Source organism: Chiroxiphia lanceolata, chromosome 16, assembly GCF_009829145.1.
Source record: "Chiroxiphia lanceolata isolate bChiLan1 chromosome 16, bChiLan1.pri, whole genome shotgun sequence".
Classification (NCBI taxonomy): Eukaryota; Metazoa; Chordata; class Aves; order Passeriformes; family Pipridae; genus Chiroxiphia; species Chiroxiphia lanceolata.
In genome coordinates, this window is record NC_045652.1 from 7,056,360 (window position 1) to 7,079,836 (window position 23,477).

At 40.2% G+C, this 23,477-nt stretch overlaps 1 protein-coding gene across 2 annotated transcripts in view; it reads right to left on the reverse strand.

Annotated features, from left to right (window-relative positions):
• Positions 1-1,315: 1,315 nt before the first annotated feature.
• The window catches only part of SHISA9 (shisa family member 9), a 174,109-nt gene continuing 151,947 nt past the window's right edge, over positions 1,316-23,477 (reverse strand). For both annotated transcript variants that reach the window (XM_032703446.1, XM_032703445.1), the window contains 2 exons: positions 23,057-23,212; positions 1,316-4,000 (listed from right to left, as the gene is read on the reverse strand). In XM_032703446.1, coding sequence (XP_032559337.1) covers positions 3,630-4,000; positions 23,057-23,212 — 527 coding nt within the window. In that variant the 3' untranslated portion in view covers positions 1,316-3,629. The remainder of the gene's footprint in view (positions 4,001-23,056; positions 23,213-23,477) is intronic.

Here is a 23,477-nt window from a genome sequence, read left to right on the forward strand (position 1 = left end):
GTCAGGCAAACAGAAGAGAAAAAGCCATGCAGAAACACAAAATCAGCTTCAAGAGGGGTTTTTTGGAGGCTTTTTTTTTTTTCCCATGTATCTGGAAGAACGAAAGCCTATGCAGAGACACTTCTACTAGTGAAGCAGTTGATCTTTTTGCCATTTGTGATTCCAGTCAGGAATTTGCTGATAGAAACAACATGTGCATTAGATGGGTTGGTGTTGGAGCTGTAACAGTGAGCTGTGTCTACTGCAGATTAGGCTTGTATTCCACAGGTTTCCCTGTGGGTTGCAGGGCTGCCCAGAACTTTCCTGGCACTGTGACCACACTCTGTATGTCTCTCCTGAGCCCTCTGGCAGATTAGGGTTGTTTCTGTAGTTGTACCTGAGGCAGGAAAATGCTTCTGTAACCAGAAATGGGGCCTTTATGAGCTGTTTCCTGGCACCCATAAAGGTATATATTGAAAAATGAGATTTTTCTACTGTTTAAAATGGCTAACTGAACAGTTTTGAATTGATGTTTTCCCTCTGATAATGTATCGTGGCATCCTAGGAATCATAAACTGCCTAAAGAATTTGCACCAGGACATGTGCTAAGGGGATTCTGAAGCAGGATATCCTGATTCTCTGTTTCTTCTGAAATTTATTCTCAGTATCATTTTAGCAAAGCAAAGAGAAGAAGCTTCCCTAACCCTCCACCGAGGTTGTGTTCACTGTCAGGTTTCTGAGCCATTAGCAGCACTGAAAACCTGTAAAGGACTTTTTGTTCCAGCAAAGGACTTTTTGTTCTTGGTGCACAGATGTTGCGTCCAGGTTCTTCTGTAATGAACATACAACCATTTTGAAGCAGTATACACCAGGGTTCCATTTGCTCTATCGGGGCAGTTGCAATCCTTAGACTTATTGCAAAACTCCCCTGTATTCCTGAGGATCTGGATCTGGCCCTGTGCATGCTTATCTTTTTATTTTTGTTCCTCAGAACCATAATTAACTGACCAAGTGACAAAGATGTGTGTGGTGCTTGGAGGCTTGCAGGGCTCAGGAGGCTTTGCAAGGCTTGTGTGCCTTGGCTATATAATGTTACTTTGCATTTGACAGGCACTCACAGCATCATGCAATGGTTAAGGCTGGAAGGGATCTTAAACATCATGCAGCTCCTATATAATACATAGAACATGCAGCTGCTTTCCAAAGAACTTCTTGTTCATGATGGCAAACCTTCATTTGTGCTGAGGTGAACCCCACTGGCTGCAGGGAGAAGCTCCAGTTAATACTCAAAATTTGGCCCAATGATACTTGTTTAGGAATGAACCAGCAAGTTGGATTCACTTAGAATCAGTTTTATTGCCAGGTAAGAAATTCATATTAATATAGTGAATACATATGTTTACAAATAAACATTCTTAAAAAACAAACAAACATTTTATTGTAGGAAGTATTATTGGTATCATAAACTCTGTAGTTAACAAGTATTAACACGGGTTTACTTACAGAACATACAGTTACTAAAATATTTCCACATAAAATATGCTCAAGTTACACGAAACCTGTGTGAATTAGAGTGCAGCTGTAATGTGTATCTAAAGCATATGGATTAACAGCAACATTCCATAAAGGGTCAAATTAAGTCAGCCAGTTGTGAAGGCAATAAAGATTAAAGGAATGAAAGTAAGATAGTGGAGAATCTGGGTTGTGTGCAAAGTATTTGTCTTGTGGGCTTTGTCCACTTCTGATAGTCTTAAAACATAGGATCATAAAATTTAGCAGCACTCTTGTGGAGAGATACCGGTGCTCTCAGGATGCAAATCAATCTCAGTATAGCTAAAAAAAAGGTATCTCCATTTAACCAGATTTCAAATTCTTAGCCCTTGCATCCTTGACTAAGAAGAAGCACTGACAGTCAGTTGAATACAGTAAGAAACGCCGCTTCCAATTCTTCTTACAGCATGACAGTTCTTACTCCTCCCTGCATGCTCTTCCAAAACGAATCTCCTGAAGAACTGACAGCTGGTGAGAAAGCAACTGTAGTAAGACAGCTAGTTAGGATTTAGCCAAATGACTCGTTTTGGAGGAAGGGCAGGAATTTAAGTGAAAGACTGAATGTGTTGCCTGCCATCCCATCCCAGCTCTTTGTGGATGTGCCAAAGCTTTTACAGGCCCAGGACTGTGAGTTCACTACCAGTGCCCAATTCAGGAGTGGTTTTACTCATATGAACAAGGCATCCTGCTCATCAGAGCCACAGTCAAGACCGTGAGTCCAATTGTTTGTTTAGTTTAAACCCAGATCTCTTTGACGTTTGAGGCAAGACCATCAGACTCTTCCACCAAATAGTCCACCAAGAGGGAACGCCACTATAGAAAGCCAAACGATAGAGACAATATACCATAGAACATTTAGTTGAACTACAAAGAACTACCATGGCTAAAAGCAAATACAAAATGAGAGACTAGAGGGAAAAAGTTTAAATTGGGAAAATGAAGGGGCCAACTAAATAGTCTTGACTGTGCAACCACTGCATGGAGATGTAGTCCAGTTTCCCTCCGGGACAAACAGGGGAGGCTGAGCAGGGCAGAACCCTTGTCATCCTCAGCCAAACATGAGGAAATAGCTTAAAGGAACAGAGGGGTCACTTTGAAGAACAAGACTGTCATTGAACAATAGTAATACAGTAAAGGCACCACCCACGCTTAGTTTCAGTCTGAAGCAGTTGAAGATAGGCAAAACATTTAGGTGAAGAAAAAATCCTGACAGTCTGCAAAGTGAGACTTGTTACCATCTGCCCGAAAACAGGAGGACTGAGAGGGAATATTCTGATGCCCTTATTCCCCCAGCAGCTTTCTGTGTCATATGATATGTCTCTTCTTATTTTGGAGGTTCCCAAAAATTTCAAATCAAACGAAGTAAACTGAAATGAAATCTTCTACTGTTTGTTATCATCCTGCAGAATTCTGTACCAGCCACAAAGGTCCCATATGCTCTTAATCATAACAGTCTTCATAAATTCCTTGTGAAAGTGTCTTTGTCCCTTATTGTATATATATTTTTTTGCGTTCTCTATAGGATGGTGTGAAAGTACAATAATAGATGTTAGGGATTGTACCAAGATGTTTGCTCTTGGTTTTTCACAGGTCTAGGGATTATTAATAGGTTTTGTACAAAATTCCTCTCTGAAATGATATAATACAGTATATTGTTCTCTCTCTCTCTTCCTCTGTCTCAAGGCAGGAACATAGTGTAAATGTTTAAGCAGACATAAAGTTTCTCTAGATTGTGCTACTTCTCATCATGGATTTTAGTTTCAAGTAAAAAAATTTAGTCACAAGGGTTTGTGTTCCATTGTGAAATACAAATGGAGTTTATAATTCAACCTTCAGTGTGTATTGCTGAATGGTATTAACCCACTCTTCGGCCTACCGTTGGCTGGGTACCAAGAGTGTCCAGGTGGAAGTTCCTTCCTTCTGTTTTCTTTTTTTTTTTCTTTCTAATTTTTTTTTTTTTAATTTTATATTTTTAAATTTCTTTTTTTTTGCCTTCCGGTTGAGTGTTTGTGTCGTGTGTGTATTTTGCGTGTGGTTTTTAAAGGATTTCATTAAAAAAAAAAAAAAAAGAAAAAAGAAAAGAAAGCAAGAAAACAAACTCAAACAGTTACTTCTGTCTTGCTGTTGGTTATGAAGTATGGCTGTGGGCCCAAGTAGTGCTGGCTCCGGGTTGTCAGCGGGTCACTTAACGTCGGGTCTCCCATGCCGTGCTTGCCCTTGTTTGCGTACGCTTGCCGCCTCAGGGAGTGGTCGGTGGGATCCCAGGTCTTGTAGTGGGAATTGTAGCCCAGCGGGTGCGTGTGTATCTTGCCCATCCTGGATTTCTGCCCGTTCTGCCTGGTGAGCCCGCTGTCGATGGTGTAGGCCCGCTCGTCGTCCAGGCGCACGGGGTGCAGGGGCAGGCTCCCCTTGGCTGCCAGCTCGGCCAGGTGGCGGCGCTTGGTGTAGAAGTCATCGTTGACTTTGTCGGCTGTTTGGGTTGAGAAAGGGGAGAGACAAAAAAGCCCAAAGATCAGTTGGACACAATAAAAATGTTGAACAGTTTACAGTAGGTCATGCACAGTCCTATCTACTGGATCAGAACAGTTCCAGGTACATCAGGAGGAGAAATTCGTGCTGCCTCCCAGCCCTCCATTATTAATGCTTTTCATATATGCAGACAAAACCCTGTTGCCCTGTAACAAAAGACTGTCTCTGCCCCAAAAACACACAGGCTGTGCTGATGTTCACATTATGGGAAGAGCTCCTATGGCATAGGGAATTGGGGAAGTGTACAGGAGTACACAGGCTTTCTTGGAAGCCTTGCAGCATCTTGAGTTGCATTGTTGTATGAGAGCACATCCCTTTAAATGCAAAGGGTCATGTGGGTGTTTAACCAAACCAGGTTTCAGGTCTGGTACTGTGTGATGAGGGGGACCCATTTTTGTTGAATAATGCCTTAGGGCAAAATTAAGAATGGGACCTGTTCTTATAAATGGTTGGAAGGTCACTAATGCTTTATGGGGCTGAAAATACTTTGGGTTGTTGAAGGTTGGGTATTTACCCTGGAATTTTACAGACCATGAAAATCCTAAATTCCAGGTTCTGGCATCATTTTCTGGGTTCAGTGCCACTAAGAAATACAGCGACAGCACTCCAACAAATACTGCATTGCAGTTCTCAAATCAGGATTTTGCCCTCTGCAGTTTCCTAGACAAGTGTCTTCCAGTGCACTCGTTTGCTCAAGTTTGATTGTTGTTATTGCTGGCATTTGTTTGGCCTTGCTTGAAAGTATGAACCCTGCTCAGGAAGCTTAAGGCATTCTGCAGCAGTCCAGCAACTCATTTCAATTTTGGGACTGAGTTTTAGGGGTTTAAAGGGAGATTAACCGAATTTCATTTTTTAAGATCTTGCCTTTTATGTAAAGAGGGTTTATTTTCGCCCTTGAAAAATTTAGATGTTTATTTAAGATAGTGCCAAATGCGTAGATCGTCTCGCACGGTGCTGAGTTAATCAGCAGTGGTGTGCTTTGTGCTTTGAATATCTGATTGTGTCAGCCTGGATTTGACTTCTGCTGGGCCCTGGTAGATCCATCGTTTTCCTTGAAGCTATGCCATGTAAGGCTTCTCTGCAGAAGTCTTGTGCATGTAGCTGTCTGTACAACTCAGCTCCTATTGCCTTCATGAGGAGGTTTTAAATTCCCTGCACTATTTTTTGTTTAGCTTCCCTCTTTTTTTCTCTCCCCAGTATTCCTAGGAGGCTCTTGTTGCACTTTGAATTTTCTCCTTCTCTCTAGTTCTGAACTAGATCTTTATGCAAGGAGGGGAAATTCCCATGAGCACCAGATTGATCTTCAAGATCAGGTTTCAGTTCTGCCTCCTCCTTGTCCTGGCCCCTCGACAGGGAGGAGTATTACCAAAAGCAGGTGCTATTTATCATCTCTTGGCAATTTTTATATAATGACTGTGCAACTGGACTTTGCTCTTAAATCCTTAATTTCATCATTAAAGAGGTGTTTCTTCTTCAGTGAACTGAAATTGCTCTTGGCTGTGCTGTAAAGGTGGGCTTTGTGTGTTTTGCCCTCTTCCATCTGTTTCCTTTTTTAATAGTAGAGTGAATGTTTTTCTATGGCATACAGGTGGGTTCTGCTTTAAAGACTTTGGTAATATTCACTGAATGCTGCAGAACCACAGGTTGAATAAGAATGGGAGGGAAATAGGTTTGCATTGCTAATTTCTCATTAATCTGTTATCGATAATTGAGAAAAATGGGTGCAGGAAAGCCATTGTGAATATTCACAAGTATTTATTTTTGTATATTTTTACATCAAAGGCACTGCCAGTAAGCTGGTTAGGGGAGCAAATTTTTCTGTCATATGACTTAGACTTTGTCTATGTATGAAAAGTCACACTAGTTTATGTAATTTAAATTCTGCACAATTAATTATGTCCAGCTTTTAATATAGATACATTTGTATGCCTGTTTCTCATTTAGATAGCTTAATTTGCATACAAAAATTAAAAACCAAGCTAATCTCACATAAGATTAAATTTGTGAATTTGTACTTTTAATTTGTAATTTTATCTTAGTTATGCTGCAGCAGTTTGTCTTACACAGCCGAGATCTTTAATCACTTACAAGGTAAATAATGTCTTCTGTTTAGAGAATAGCAGTAGTGATTAAGTTATGTAAATAATGACCAAAAATTGCAGATATTTGCATTGCCTGATTTTTTTGTGCTGTTCTTCTCATTTGCATGGCTAAATGAAAAAGGCCAAAACAAGCTCAAGCCATTTCCTCAGTTTCTTTTAATTTTTCTTCCCCTGGACCTTCTCTCATTGCCAGCAATGGTCCTGGGTCTCTGAATTTTGGTCCTTGCATTAGACGTGGTACTCAGATCCCCAGTCACATCAAGGCTGATGTCCTGCAGAAGAGACAATTGTATTACTGCTGCATATAAAGAACACCCCCCCTGGTAAAACCAAGGGAGGGAAAAAATCAGCCTCACAAGGACTGTGCCTGTGACACATCTAAATTAATTTTGCTCTCGTGTATATTGCCATGTTATTATGTCAAATTTTCAACTCTTTGTTTCTTATGGAAGATCATAAAGAAAGTTAAATGATTAATTCTGTAAATGTGGGTACATTAAAGTTATTTTAACTGATATAGTCCCTAGTGCCTTTCTAGGGACTTCCCAACTGTTGTCTGGAAACCAGGCTTGAAAAGAACACACCAGGATTGGATCTGGAAATCCTCATCAGCAAAGTCAAGCAGAAATGTGGCAAACAGATGACCAAGGGCTGATTGCATGGGTTTGGTGTGGCACTGCCAGTGTGGGAGAGCTGCTCTTTGTGCTTGTCCTCATCAAATAATGGTTGGCAGGGTTTTGCCTGAGAATTTTACATTTGCCCAGGCAATGCTAGCAGTGGAAACCAACCTCTGTCTAAAGTTTTAGCCTCCCCAAAACTGTTTTCTTTCAGCTTGCACATAGATGGGGGACAATACCACTGTAGCAAAACCAGCATTGATCAAACCAAATTGTTCAGTTGTTCCAAAGGGCTTTTGACAAGTCTTAAAGCAGTCCTCATTCTTCCCAGTGACTACATTACAGGTTTTATAATAGCAGTGTGCTGTGCCTCAGTGTGAGGGACCTGATGCTACTAGTGCAGAAACAGGTTTTTTATTTCTCATTTTCAGAGCACAAAATATTCAGAAGAGTAATATCGAGCATGGTGTTGTAACAAATGTTTTACCAAGAAAAGTATAATAATAGTATCCTGATACCAACTACTTTAAAAATCAACTGTGAATCTGAAGGAGTTTGTTTTTCTTCTTAAGCAGACCCTATAAATATTTCATGGACTTTAAACATCCAAAGAGCTGTTTTGGAGTTAGAGGGTGGGTTTATTACGTGACCTTAGGTACATGACTCAACTTCCCTCTCCCTTGGTTTCACCTGCTGTAAAAGGAACTGTTAGCACATTGGAGGAGGTTGTTGTGTTATGAGGTCAAATTGCTATTTGTAGAGTACAGTGAGATTTTGTTTGAAAGGTGCTATAGAAGTGCCTTTTGCATTGGCTTCTGTTTGTTGATCAGTAAAAAGTATTTATAGATATCACTTGTGTTTGCAAAAGGAGTGAAGAACTAGAATTGCAACATTTGCCAAATAAACAATAGTAGAAGAAAGGCCTTAATTCAGAGCATTATTATTTGTGTCCCTTCCTCCTGGTAGCTAATGATAAAAATGTTCTCACTTTCAATGTTTCTTTGAGGTTTTCACTTTAAGATAATGCACCCACAATTTTTGTTACTTTTGTAGCTGTTCATCTGAAAAAAATGTTGAAATATGATTTTTTTCCAACCTAAAGCGTGTGCCTGGGAGGGGGGAGAACTTGGGCATTTGTTCCTGCTGTTCATGAAACGAGTGAGAAAATACAGACATAGTGTCAGGATCAAAAGCAGGACTTCACCTTCCCCATTGAATACTTCAACTATTAAGCTGAAGAGATGCTTTCTGTTCCTTTGTCTTTCTAGACTAGTGAATCTTTCTTCTGCTTCACAGTGCGAGTTCATCAGGATGTGAATCTGAGTGGGGACCATCTCAGCAGAAGCTGGGATGCCTCTTACTGGGGAGGGAATTCAGCTTTGGATCCCCCTCAGAGCAGTTGTACAACCGTGAGCTCACCATCCCAAAGGCAGGTCACTCCACTCCTCACTCTTAGGAATCAGCAATGCCTTAGAGAGAGTGACCAGGACTTATTTTGACCTTGACTTTGCTGGTACTGGTGTCAAATGTCTCAGACTGGCACCCTTGCCTTTTTCCTTAATTTTGATTTTGAAAGGAGATGGCTATCAAGCTGCTTGGGATAGCAAGATCATGGAAATTCCCAGGAAAACCACACTGACTTTAGGCTCATCTAGATGAAGTGACTAGAAAGAAATAGGCTTTTGTGACTGTAATGTGTGTTTTTCTTGAAGTTTCACCTTCCTGCCTAAATCTGTCACTAACAGAGACAAGCTTTTTTTTCTTCCATGACCGAACTGGAAAGTTTCACATATTTCTTCATAATCCACAGTTCTCTAATGAAAGCATGTAAACCAGTGAGACTCTTAAGGAGTAGATACCAGAGATGAAAATATGTTTTCTTGAATACCGGTGGCAAAACCTCTTGTAGCTGCCACAGGGCCAGAATTTCTCAGTGTGCTTATCTGAGTTATCTGTACTGTGAGGAGATCCTAAAGCTGTGTAATGTTCTGTTCCCCAGCTTAAGTAATCTTCAGGGTCACTGTGTAACCACTTGTGGCACAGAGTCAGGTAGACATGCATTAACATTGTGCAATGCTTTCTTTTTCTTGTAAAATATTGCAGGGTTTTTAGCTCTCTTCCTCATTGACAATGCTCTTATCTTTGTGGGTCCATAAAATGGCTCTGAATACTTGCACCACGTCTCACAACTATTGGAGAAATATAGTCTCCTCAAAGACAATTCTGTCCTACAACTTTTGTGAAAGTAGGCACCTGGGAGTGGGAAGAAGTCTCTGAAGTGAGAGAAGAGAATCCACAAAGGAGTGAGCTCCTTATAAAAGCTCTAAAGACATTAAAAAACCAAAACTAAAACAAAACCCCAAACACAAACTTCAGTGAGAGCTTAGAGTCACAGTCAGAAGATACAAAAATACATAGGGAACACTATCTCTCAACAGATGTTTCAAGAATTGTTTTTTATCTGAACGGATTTTGAGAAGTACTTTGTGAAATGCAGAGCTTTATTCCAACCAGAAAAAGACAGTATTTCAAATTAAGGGCTAGAGATGCAGAAAGCAAGCCAATGGAAAGTGCTGGGGGACAGGATAGCAATGAAAGTGGTACCATGACACCCCAGATAACAGCTAAAACCCACTAACTGCCGGTGTGGGGATGTTTTCTGTGTAACACTGAGGCTGTCCCCATGTAATATTTAACAGTTTATAACAAGGCTTTACTTCTACAGCTCTGAGTTTGCTGAGACGTGGGTGTAGTTACCTGAAGCTATGGGAACCTTACATTTCTCTAAGTAATGAAAGTGAAAACTCAAGGAAAGACAAAAGGGTAATGAATCCTGACTCAGAGATGACACGAGAAGTTTGCCCTGGGAAATATTAGGATGCTGCCTTTGGTGGTGCTGTTTATCCTGTCTGAATGTGTGATTGCTTATTCATTTGCCTTTCCAAGCTGGCATCTAAGACAATATGTTCAAAGGCTTCCAAGGTATAAACCAACTCTATGTGAGAGTTCTTGCAGGGTTTTATCTGAAAATCAAAGAAGTATCATTTGTACACTAGCACAACTTTATTCTTGGCTGAGGGGAAAAAATAACAAGGACAGAGTTCATATTAACTGTGCCCAGGTACGAATTGAATCCAATGAATTAATGGGAAAATGTGTTCCATACAGTAAAACAAAGAACTAATGACCTGTTATTTGAATTAGGGGGTTCACCAACCACCGTGGACCATAGAAGAATTTGCTTTGCATAACATGAAGTCTGTTGGCAAACAGAACACATCTGGATGATTCAGGCACATGTGATTGTGGTTTTGGAATGCCAGCAGTGGGCAGGGTGATGTGACAGATCTGTCTGTGGCCAAGGGGAAGGAGTGGAGCCACTTCATGGTTGGTCACTAGTTGTTCTTATCTCACAGGCACTGGGTTAGTAACTGTGTGTGTACAGGGTGGGGCAATTTTAAACCATACTAAATTCTAAGAAAGGGCAAAGGACCTCTAAAATCATTTTTGCAGCCCTCCTTCTCCATTCTTGTATTGATTTCTGAAAATTCAGAATTCAGGCTGTGGCTGCAATGCATTGATTTCTATCCTAAATATTTGTCTTTCTTCTCCCAGAAGTTCTGATACCATTTTGCCTTTATTTAAGACATTCTGAAAAGGAAGACAATATTTTATGTCTTTGGATTTTTTTTCTATGGTTTTTGTTCCCTGTTACTGACAGAGGTAAAGAAAAATACATAATGCATAGAACCTCCCATAAATTACTTTCATAAATTTTGTAGAACCTACTTTTTGTGGCTCTGTGTTATTCCTCTCCTGGCCCCCTTTAGCACTTCATTTATTTACTCATTTCTTACAGTGATCTGGAGAGAGACCAAGCATGAAAAGACATTCCATATCAACCTTTTCTTCTGCAGGCATTGTTTGAAAAGAGCTTGTCCACCTCCAGACACAAGACTACATTTATTTTCCCAGTGAAATAAAATTCTTTCACGATATGAGACACGAAGAAAGATAAATATGTAGGCCCAAACATCTCTTTTCTTCTAACCATTATTTTCATGACTGTTTCTGAAAGGCTGAAGAGGCCAGAATATTTCTGAGTTCTGAGATGCATTAGGAATGGTTTAGAATTGGAATGTAATTAGACTTGGTAAGTAAAGCCTCCAGTCTCAGCAATGTTCTCTTTAACCACTACAGTGAAATCTGCTGCTTGGCTGGGAACACTGAGACAGATTTTGATTAACTCCTCAGGCATCAGACATCCTGTGTGGCTCCTCATATGCAGGGTTATCATTCCCTGGAATGCCAGAGTAGCCACATGTCTGTGAGCAGAACCCTCGTCTGACAGCGTGCCAAAAAGCACAGCACTGCAAAGTCTAGGGTTTTTTTCTTTTTTCTTTTTCCAAGTGTTTATTTACTGTGTAAGTTTAGTTAGGTTTCTCCTTGGACGTGTAAAACAGATTTTTCCAGTTGGGCTTTGTATATTGACTGCATTGATTTACATAGTATTAAGTTGCAATATTTATGATTCAGTTTTGCAAAGTGCTGCAGTGATGTTGTGATTTGGTTTTGATCAAAATACTCCAGGCACACACACATTCTACCTAATACAGAGATCAGTGGCGTGCAGAATACTGGAGTCTAACCAGTTTAACAAAAACAAAGTTTTTCTGACCAACCAAAATCAATAGGTCCTGTCACCTGGAAGCAAATGGTGGCTACATCATGTTTAATTAACATTAGAATTGTAAATACTTTCAGGAAACCTGAAATCTGTTGCTTGTGGATAGACAAAGATCACACTACTTTGTTGTATTCTGGAGTGATTTAACGTTTTAAATTTAAGCATCAGTGTGGCAAACTGCTGGTTCAGTATTGTGCAATGAGTGATAAACTCGAGAAGGAAATAAGACTGCCAGTTCTATTCTTGATCCAAGGAATGAAATTGTAAAACAAGTCTAAGAGAATTATGTATTTAAATCTCTGATTTTCTTTGCAAATGCACTCAGTGGCTGTCCTGTAACTGTAAATCTTTTTTTTTTCATTATTTTTTTTCCTAAAGGCCTCTAAGCTCATGGCTTTCATGGCATCCACGATGGCAAATAAGTATAAAAATTTCTACTGTGGAATATTTATTTCGTTTTATCTCATTTAAGCACATTTATCAGTTTGAGTTTTACTGGAAACCTTATATATGGTAAGAAAACTTGCCTTTTGAAACAGGAACTATCCAAGGAGCTATGCTGTCATGCTTAACTCGTGAATAAAGCATGACTGCAGCATAAACTGATTATAGGAAAGGAGGGTTTGGTTTGCTTTCTACCAGTGCTGTCCGAAGCCAAAGAGTTTAACACTTAGGAGATTTGCTTAAAAGGCTTCTTCCACTTCTTCCTGGGGTGGTCTTGCTTGCTTTTTCACTGCCTGGTTTTTAATGCTTCTCAAGCACATCAGTTGGGATAAATCTGGTTGTGTGCAGAGGTTGCAGCAGCGCTCTCACACCTCAGCAAGACCGTGAAACTGTTTGTAACCTGTTTGACCGGGGAGCACCCTCAGAGTGTTTGAGGGCAGAGCTCCCTGAACACTCCAGGGGCACGACTTCCTTCTGCCTTTGGGGCACCCTCGGAGTGTTTGAGGGCAGAACTCCCTGAGCACTCCAGGGACACGACTTCCTTCTGCCTTTGGGGCAGAGTGTGCAGCCATGTGCAGTGAGAGGCCCTGCCCGTGCGGGCAGAGCCATTCCGGCCGCGTGCCCAGCCTGGCTCCTGGGACGGAGCGGAGCAGGTGGAGTGGCCTGGCAGGCTGCACACGGGCTGCTATGTGGGTCACCTCACACAAACACTCCACAGTGCTCTGCAGTGGGATTTAGCATCTAGAAATGCGGGTTTGTTTCTCCTTGAGGTGCCAATCCATCTTACTTAACGCTGACTGAGAAAGCTGTTATATTCCTGACCACGTTTATTTGTAATAACTGTTCTTAGCATGGACCTAATTTCATTTTTTTTCACACATTGCTGTTGGCATTCTTCTGTGTGCTGAATTTCATTTTCAGTCTCAATACTTTTTATTAGATGGTTTTGTTTCTTTTAGTATACTGTTGGTTATAGCTCTTAAATGTGTCTGAATCAGCTATAAATCACCTACAAATACTAGTTGTGATGCCATAGGAAGCTCTTTGAGGACTCAGAAGACCCAATTCAGGTCTCTGAATGTGTAATTAGGATGTGCTTTTAGTGCTGAAATAATCCTGCATTTTTCTGTCTTTCAACTGGCATCATACTAGATTTACACTATTATTTCTGAGTATGAAGAGAGGCCTAAAGGATTTTTGAACTGTACTGGTTGAATTAAAAAAAAAATCCCAGTGATATAATAGCTATTTTTTTGCATAATTTATTTTTATTTGATCTATTTCTTAACTGCTGTAATTTAAAAAAATTTTTAGCAATTGTTCTGGATTGATTTTTTTTTTTCCAAAATAGTCGTGGCGTAAGTTGTTTCTATTACTAAGTTATCATTGTCTAGTCTTTTCACCAGGAGAAAAAAAAAGTTTGTAATTCCATAGCTGTACTTGCACATATTCAGTGCTGTATTCCATAGCTGTACTTGCACACATTCAGTGCTGTTTTTTTCTTCTTTCTCCTCTTCCCGTCTCCCTCCTTTTAGACTCCATGACATTTATATTATTAAAGTCTTGTGAACAGTTGCCAGAGGTTCCCAAACTAGACATGTCAAACTGAAAAGAACTGGTGTTCCCTGGCAATTCCCAGCCCTGCAGTGTCAGAAGGAAATGAGTTTCCTGTGGTTTTCATGCATGTTGGGCAAACTCACAGCAAAGCAGCAGCACCGCCTGCTCTGAACAGAACCCTCTGAGTAGCCTCTGCTGAAAGCCAGAGCCCCTGTGAGTGACAGCCAGCCCAGGCAGAACTGAAGCTCATTTCAATGAATATTTAATAGTGCACACACACAGGACTTTGCCATATCAGAGTGTACAGCTCCTACCTCTGCCCTTTTTCCAAGGAATCGCAATCACAACCATGGCTTGTGGAAATGAGAGCCAGCAGTGCTGAGCTGCAGCTCTGCCTCCCCCACTGGGACAGGGCCCTTGCTGATTTTCACAGGAGCACCTTCCATAGCCTGGGAAGGTTTACAGACTTTCCCACTACCAAAATTGCCTGTTGTACTTCATATTGTCTTTAGAATGAGACCAACTGATATTTTTCTGAATATCTTTGATGCTGCAGTATTATGGCTACTTCATATCAGATGTACTTTTTTCAGCTTCTCTTTTCCCCCTATCCTTCGTCAAATAAGCTGTTAGAGAAGGACTCTGGCAGCAATGAACTGTGTGCATTACAAATCATGTTATTGCTCTTCTTTCCTCCATGCCTCGAGCCCTTTGTTATTACAGTGTAAGTGTGGAGGAGTAAAGCAATGGTCTCTGGGACTTTTGTCTGTGTGCTTTCTTTCAAACACATTTACTGTCTTTAGAACCCCCTTTGCAGAACCAGTGTAGAAGACAGATAACTGCTGCTATTTATATTATATTCTTAATGAGGGATTCATTCCTATCAGTTGTCTTACTAGTTCTTGTGAGTAATCCTGGAGAACATCCCACTCTGCTGTTGACATATATCCATGTGCAGAGCTGAAAAGTTTTGAGTTTTGAAATTTGGTGACAATCCAAACCAGACATATTAATTGTTTACTTAAGCAAAATTGACTTGCAACAAAGTGATCTTCATACCTGCTGAAAATCACCCAGGCAAACCCAAATGTTCCTGTCCCAGACACTGTCAATGCAACAGATCTGACTGAAATAGTTTAAAGCTCTGTTGTCCTCATGGAGACAGATTCTGACATACTGGAACAAATAATATTTTCATACAAAAATAAGCCAAATATGAAGCAGTAGAACTGTAGGAAAAGTGTAAGAATTTAAGCCTGTTTCTCACTGAGTTTGCTTTTCAACCCCAAAATTCCTGAATTAAACATATTGGCAGTAGTGGGATTTCAGAATTGTACTTTCTGTTATTCTTTGATCAATCAAAGCACCCCCTTAAAAAGCTGCTTTTCCTTTCTACCTTTTGATTTTCAAAAGAAGAAACCCTGAATCAATCACTGTAACCTGCTTTTACATTAGAATAGTTTCTTCTTAAAAGACTACTTAATAAATAAAAGCTTTTTCTTTACAGCAACTTGTGATTTACTTACAAGACTTATTTTTCCACAGAAATCATTCAAAGTGGACACTTTTAAGTCATTTAGAACTTTACTTCTATGTGCTGAGTTTGGAACACAGCAGAAATTTAAAAATAATGAGGAACTCTAGACAGATTCTCAAAACTCCTGTTAATTTTTTGAAAAACATCTATGAAGGGGGGTTCTGTCACCAGTAAAGTTGCAAGGTTTGATTGTTTGACACCTCTGAGAACCTCTTGCAGAATATCACATGTTGAGCACATGTATGAAACTCTTACTGCAAAAATATTGCCATAAATCACCTACAAAGCTAATAGTGTGGAAGGAAAAACGAGTGGAGGATGTTCAGAACAGCCAGTGCAATGTGGAGGCTCCGTGGTGGGAACTGTAAAAGCCACAGTTGAGAGTAAATCCAGACTTTGGTTGGGATCTCGTGGTGTTGCTGTTTTTCTGCAAGTGTTCACCATTGTTTTCGTATCTTTATGATCAACCTCTACACTTAAATAATTGATATAAAACTTGCATTGCAGAGTGAGAAGTAGGTTTCTATAGAGAGGCATGTTTATATTGCAAACTCAAGCAGTTGCAGAGAAGGATGTTTAAGAAGGGATGCAAATGAAAATGCTTAACATTGTTAGACTTGGTCTTCCTGCCAGCTGAGCCTTGTTTTCCAGTGGTTCACTTTTATTGCCTAAGCACAAAGTTTCGCTCACTCCTGTCTTTACATCTCTTAATGTGTAAAAAACCCCTCATGCATAATTCATCACCATTTCATAGAAATAGGCTGGGATAATCTGTGCTTGATTTGGATTTAGCTGTTTTCTTCCCGTGCCGTCGCTGAGCCCAACAGATGGAAACAAGCCTGGTTACTGTGAGCTGGTGACCTCTGAAGGCTCCAGTCTCCAAAGGCAAGGGACAAGCAAAAGAAAGTAAAAACCCTGCAAGTCTTCATTCCCTAGTGATCAGCTGGGCTCGTGGTACTGTATTTTAGATCCATCCATTGTGTCATTTAGAAAGGAGAAAATAACTTTTTGTTTCATTTTGGTTCACGATCACATAATAAGGATTTTTAAAAATCAACTGGCTTCCAGAGAACCAGCTTAATTTTTAGTGGGAGGGTGTGAGTTCTCTCACTGGTGGATTGTGGAGTAGTGTTTATAAGCTGAGCTTTTATGAATAAGTGGTTATGAATTTTGGTTATGGTTTAATTTTCTCTATTTTAAAATACATGCTGATAACAAGAAAAAATGGCTGTTTCTCTGTTGCAGGGAAACCACTGTAGGGAGTGTGGGTGGAAAGAATATTAATTTCAAGAACAAGAATTAGAATGCACAGATTTAAATTTGCAATTTTGGCATGAAAACTAGGTTAAAGAATTTAATACATTGTTATGAATATTCTTCGACCACCATATAACCAGGTAGTAGACCAAATTCAGACAAAACCAAATTCACTAGATGTCAGTCCAACAAAAATAAAAATTCTGAGATAAACATAAACTAAATGGATCTAAAGATCAGATTTCTTTTTTTTACAAGTTCATTGTGTTGTTCAAGTCTAAGAAATGAGACAATATGGATGGCAATGTTCAAGGGCATCTTATTTTGGTGTTAAAACTGCTTTTTGTAAAAGAAGGGCTATTTGCAGTTTTCTTCCAGCAGCTTAGATGTAGCTTCTGCCAAGAGCAACATATCCCTAAAGTTCCCTTTTCACAGGTCCATCTGTTTGCTAGAGGATGGCCTGGGCAATGGCTGCTGGGATGTCTGACTCCTTACAGCACAATTCCCCAGCCTTGGAAAGAATATCTCCCTGTTTTTACAGTAAAATGTTGGTTTTTAAAAGGCTGAAAAAGATTGTCAGCAAAGCAGATGATTTTGCTCAAGATGCTGAGGCTTTGCACAAACAACATATTTATAATTAAAATATGGGCACCTCACTGGAAGAAGAAATGAGTGTGCTGGATGATAAAATAGGAAAATATTTTGATCAGGACTCCCCAAGCATTTTTTATTTGCCTCTGACAAAGTGCCTGTGGGTATTAAAGCCAATTGGGCAAATGACAGAGGTAACAGTTAAATTATTTAGTGGAAGCAAGAAAAGGTCTTGAAATTCCATCTGAATGCTCTGGGCAGGATTTGAAGTTTGGTGGTCTCAGCAGAAGGCATGGATGAAATAAGTGATGCTGCACTTCATCTAGCAGGGGGATTGGTGCAGTGAGTGCTGCTTGGCTTTGCTCCTGTGCCTGAAGGAGAAGCAAGGATTAAAATATGAAAGATTCCCTTAACAAATGAACACTCAAAAGCTTCAAATTCTCCAGCCACGCTGGGCTAAGTAAATAATAATAATAAAAAGACACCAAGCTTTTATATCGTACTTCCTTGAGACAGATCCGGAGTTCCAGTGTGGAACTGGGCAGATCGCCTAGTCTGGCATTATTCATGACACTGAACATACCTCCAGATGTATGAAATCATTAACTGAATCACCCTCTGGATATTACAAATGATGCATGAAGCTGTACTTCCCTGGCAGTTTTTTGTGGTGTTGAATCCAGGGAGCTACTCCCATGTCCCAAATTTCTTTTGATCTGTCTTTGTTGTAACTGCTCATGGAAGTAGTAACGGAAAATTTCTTTACTCTTTGAAATGAAAGCACAGTTCCTTTCTAAGCCTTCCAAAGAAAGATGATTATTTACCTATCAATGTAACAGTGTGGTTGGTATAGGAAAGTAAAATAATACAAACATATTGCATCCAATAATTCTGTGGTTCTGCTTTTTCTAAAAGTGGACTGTATCAACCCCCATGAATGGGGGGCAGGTGTGTTGTGTCTTTCCATTTTTCCAAATACAGTATTTCTTTCCAGCCCAGAGCTCAGTGAAGTACAGGGAATGGTACAGAATCTCATCTTGTGATGAGATAGATATTGTTGTGCAGTCACTTCTATTCTCAAAAGGTAGAACTTGTATCAGCATAGACTTCCTGTCATTTCCATGGAAAGAGAAGGTCTGAATCTTAAGAAAAGGCAGAAACAAATTTCCCATCAGACAGGAGGATGCTTCAAAGATAACAGCCCAGAGCTAACTTCATGGTGAGGATCCTTCTGTGTGTGTATAGGACACACAACCAGGGCAGTTTTCTCCCGTGCTCCCCCTTTTTGAGGAAGAAGCTGCCTCGTGCACTGGCACACTTGTGGCCACATGATTTTCTGCAGGGACCTAACCAGGAGATATTTATTCTTTGAGTGTCATATTTGCAGAATCTCACTTTACAGTTTTGCAACTGCAAGCAGAGCTGGAGCACTGTCTAATGTTTCCTTTGGGATCAAAGAACTGTGCAGCTCCAAGAAATGCTGGGAGCTGTAGACTCAGAGATGTGACGGTAGGTCTGCTGCCAATTATATTCTCCTTCTAGCCTCACTGTATCCAATCAATTAGATCTGATTTAATCCCACAGGAGACTAACAAATCCCAGCATCAGAGAAGGCTTTCTAGGTCTGTGTTTCAGGGAGGAATTCTATCTATTGTATTTTTATTTTTTTTTTGGCATAGTCATGTCCAGTCAATTCCTCAAAGGTTTGTGTGTGCGCGTGAGAAGGGAAGAAGAAAGTTTATGAAAGAAATATAAAATCACGCCAAACTGTATAAATACTTGTATTCACAGCTTTTACTTGCATGTCTGTGCACCTCTCCAGTAGCTGAGTGACCATTTTCCCAGGGATTTAGAAGTTTGGTTTGGGATATTCTTTAATTTCTGCAAGAAATTCTAAAGAAAGTTTGTACCTTTGCACTCCCTGGAAGTGAAAATTAAGGAAAGAAAATTAACTGTTACTGAGCCAGGCTCGCAGAATGGTGAGACTGAATAAATAGAACTAATACCTCAGGATAATGAGGCCAGTTTGAACTTGAGGAAACTCTTATTAAGCAACAGGATGGGCTAAAACTCTTACAGTTTAGCAGAGTGGAATTTGGAGTTGGATTGCTCATGCTTTCCAAATGAATGTCCAAATGATGTGCATAAAAATTTGTGATGAGCTACCTTTGTATGTCCTGGGACTTGAATTTCATGAAGGTGTTCAGCTACAAGATCTCCATCCACTTGTAGCTTTAGGCATGTCAGTGTTGCTTAAATGAGCAATAACCATCTAAGCATGGAGTAAAAACATGGTTGATGAACTGGAAGCAAGAATAATTTATGCAGAAAAACCTCTTTCTGCACTTTTCACATAAATAATCAAAAAATGCAAAAGCACTGGAGGAAATGAGGATCACGTTGTCTCAGGTGACCAAAAAATCAAAATATCTGAATGTTGGGTGTTTATGGCCACACAGCATTCAGTGACCATTTTTCTGGGACTGCTCTGGGAGCTTGTTAACCCTTTTCACTCAGATAGTCTCTCAGATTCTTTGGTAGGAAAAATTTGGCACTGTTGACAAGAGATTCAGTGGCTCGAAAATGGAAAAATAATGGATGAAGAGACTACACCTACCAATAAGTCAGGTCAGTCAGTTAGATAGCCAGAGATGCTGAGAGAGAGACTTCTTATCTATTCATTCAGGAAATGTGTGTTGCTCTCCTCATTTCCAAGTGATCCTCTGCCTTCTGCTCATTACTGCTCCGTGGTTTATGTGCCAAGGCAGAAGGAGAGCAAAATTCTAGTGCAGTGAGGAAACCAGAAAGCAGATCTCTGGTCATTGTTACCTTGTTGTGCTCCAAGAACTCATCTGAGAATATAAAATAGGCACAGGATGTCCTCACATCATTTGGAGATGTAAATGCCAGCAGACAGCGAGGGGAAAAGGTGAATTTGGTTCAGCAGCCATGGCCAGTCCTTAAGGAGTTCTGGATGCTACAACAAATAAAGAAACTCCTAACAAGAAATGAGGAAAACTTCCTCTTCCATTGAGTGTATAAGGGTTTGGCTGTGCAGTTTGAACTCATTCACAGAAAAATATTTGTATTTTTAAATAAAATACATCCACATTGGCCTTTTCTACTCTTTTCTCCCCTGTTGTGCTGAATCAGACACTCTGCACTGCACATGTTGCACTGCAGACATGCATGAACAGTCCAAATTTCATCTGCACTCTGCTAAGTTGTATCCTTTGGAGGCCAGGGTGTAGCTTTAAAACAGGGATCAGCTTGGCCTCACCACCAAAGTATGGGTCATTCTTATTCAGTAACACAGTGCAAATTAAGAGCAAGGGCACTGTTGTCTCTTGTTTCCACAAGCACTTGAATCCTCACTGAATTTGATGGAGGTCCTGAACGTGATCAAAACAGAGATTACTGTGACTCGCTACTTCTCCGTGAAGTGAATTTTCACAGCAGTCAGTCACTGAGGAATGAGTAGCTCACTTCTAAAATTAGCCAAATTTTTAGGACATCTGTAGTTCAGAGGAAAGCAGCTGTGTAGAAATTAATTTAAAACTGCCTCTGGTAAAGCTTCACTTTTTCAGTTATCTAAACTTCTTACCACTTATGGCCACATTCTGATGAGTGATGTTAATGTACCACAGCTACAGTTGCTACAAAGCAGCAGCAATGCTTCTTCCTCCACCCCCAGCCCCCCATTAAAGAAAAGGGTTAAGCACAGTGGACTACACCCAAACAATGGGCTCGTGCAGAGTAAGGGGCACTTAAATGAACATGGTTTGCCTCAAACGGATGGGGAAATATAGAACAAATCCCTTATAAATTTCTGTTGTGGCAAACGAATACACCCTCAAGCCACTGTCAATGAATGCAAAGGGAACAGGACTATACACACTCACTGAGCTGCTCTGGGGATCCATGAATATGACTCTGAATGTGAGCAGGCAAAAAGTGCCTTCACCCTGTGACACGAATACCCGGCCAGGGCGAACTCAGTCGGTGTCTGTTTGTTCAAAAGATGTTGTCAGGTTCAATTTGTGTTGGTGGGCTTGATGTAGGCCAGGTCCTATTTCCTCTCAGAGCTCTCATAAAGCCAGTCTGAACTCTGCCATGTACAGTCTGCATTGCTTGATGTCAGTGGGGTCACAGACCCAGGCTTGGCTGGCATCGTGGAAAAACCCCTTTGTGATCTTGGGATGTACTCAAGAGCTGCTCTTTGGGAGGAACTGTGGACTTGAGAGCCTGAAAATGGTTGAAAACTGTGTTTAATTCTCGTTCCATGTGTCCAGACAGAAGGTGCAAATGTATAACAGTTTAAAAATCTCTATTGTTTTCTGCTGAAAAGTTTGGATGCAGTGCTTTTGTACTTGTGAGAACTCACCTGCATCTAAAACTTGGCTAATGGGGTCTGAGACTGGCAGATTTATGAGGGAAAAAAGAGAGAGGGGATAGGAAGGGTAGGGGGAAAGCACAGGAAGATGGTATAATCCTCTTGGAAGAAAATGTCTCTGAAAGTAATGTTTAATTCAGTCTAAGATTCTGAGAGGCATTATACAACTTCTGAAGCTGAAGTGCACAATCTTTCAGGGTTCATTTAACTGTATGGTTATAATCGAGCTGTTTTAAAAACCTGTACTCAGACACAAGCAATATCTAGGTTCTAATTTAGTAATTTTTTTTTAAAAGGTACATTCAGTGGCTCTTGGGCAGATGAGAGAAGTTTCTTACAGTGTTTCATCTCTCATTTTATTATGCTTAAGTACCTTTTAGCTTTGATGATTGGCTTGACCTAAATTGACATCTGAAAAAGGAGCCTGATATCGGCGCATAAATCTGTGATAATCACCACATCATTACACAGAACCACCTTTTGAAGAGGGAATTGTAAAATTACTCAGTATTCAAAATTCAGCAGAAAGCTATTAACCCTTGTTTTTATAAATAGATTTTAAAATGCCACTTGTAAGGAACACAACTGCCAAACTCTAAAGCAAAATTTAAACTATTTGAGATGGGACTTTGATGTACATTTCATTGGAGTTCTGCTACCCTGAAATGCAGATAACACAAAGTCAGTTTGTGCTGAAGTTTTTCTGGTGTGATGAATACTAGATTCTTAAATCAGAATGTTCTCAGCTGTTCTGCTGTTTTTCTGAGATAAATATCTCTGTCTGAAAATAGGCAGTGTGACATTGCTCTAAATGTATGGGAAAATGATGTTAACATCCATATGTGTGAGCTAAGCAAGGGTTAGTGTGAAGCTATGAATAGATCCCCCCAGTTTTTAATGTATAGACAGTATTATTGTCTGGAAAGGGCCTGAAATATAAGGTGATAAAGGCTTTCTGCCTTCACAGGGTATGCAAAAGGTATTTACAGCCCCTGAAAACTAATATCAATTTACACATCCAATAAGGGAATTATTTTGACTTTTTAACCCACTGTTGTCTTTTCCCTCCCCACAACTGTTTCTTCGAGGGTGTTCTCCCATTAGCTTAAAATAATATTAACCAGTCACAGAAAATAGGCACCACTGGGATCTTTAGTAGGAGCTTTATCATGCACTAATTGTTTGAAATCATAAGATCTCAGAATATTCCTCCAGGGACCTGCTAATGCACATCCTACAGGAAATGTGAAAACTCTTAATTTGGAAGTGTACAAGTGCCTTCTCTCTTTGGAAGTTTTTAGTAGGTATCTAAATTATATGCTAAAAATTGAAGCATATCTGCTGGTTTTCTCTCTCATTAGTGCAGATAGCTACAGAAAATACACACCACAATGCATACACAGGCATATTAGAGAATATCTCAGTTTGGAAGGGACCCACGAAGATCATCAAGCCCAATTCCCTATCCTTGCAGATCCAGGGCATAAAGAACTGATGCTGAACACTGTGCATGCAACATAGATGAAACTTGCTGAGAACTGGTTTGCAGTGGGAGTGCTGTGGTTTTGTGTGCATATATAAACACCCCTGCACGGGGTCACCATTCTGGTGCCCCTGTTAATCTTCATTACAGTCCCAACTAACATGATAGTCTGTATTAAACTCTACTATGGGGTATTCTATATGAAACTGTCTCATGAAGCAGTCCAGATGAGCAAGACTTTGTTTTTAGCTTTGAAGCAGCATGTCAGCTGCCAGCAGCAAATGCAGCACGGTGATCTAAGGAAGTCATGCATCGCGTCGCTCACTTACCCACTGCCTTTAGAGAGGCGTACTTGTTAAGCTCTTTGCCTGGGGGCTGTTGCTCATACGGGTTTGTGATCTGTCCCAGGCTGGGATATGAATGTTGATGTGCCATCTGAGGAAGGAGGGGAGATGTTGGCATGACATTATTCATCTGTGGTGGATCTGCATTAAAGAAAATCGACAAGTGTTAAGAAAAAAGTAAATTAGTCCTAAGGTTTTGACATCGTTCTCGGGTACAGATTAGACAGGGTGTGCCGTGGGATTCCATGCAACAGAACAGCATTTGCTACAAAGTGGGAGTTTGAGTCCAGCAAACCTGTACTTCAAACGGTTAATGGCATGATTAAAGGCTGACAAGTGATGGCAGCAACACATGGTAACTTTTGTATAAAAAGATCCTTGAACTAGAAAATAGGTTTTCAAAACG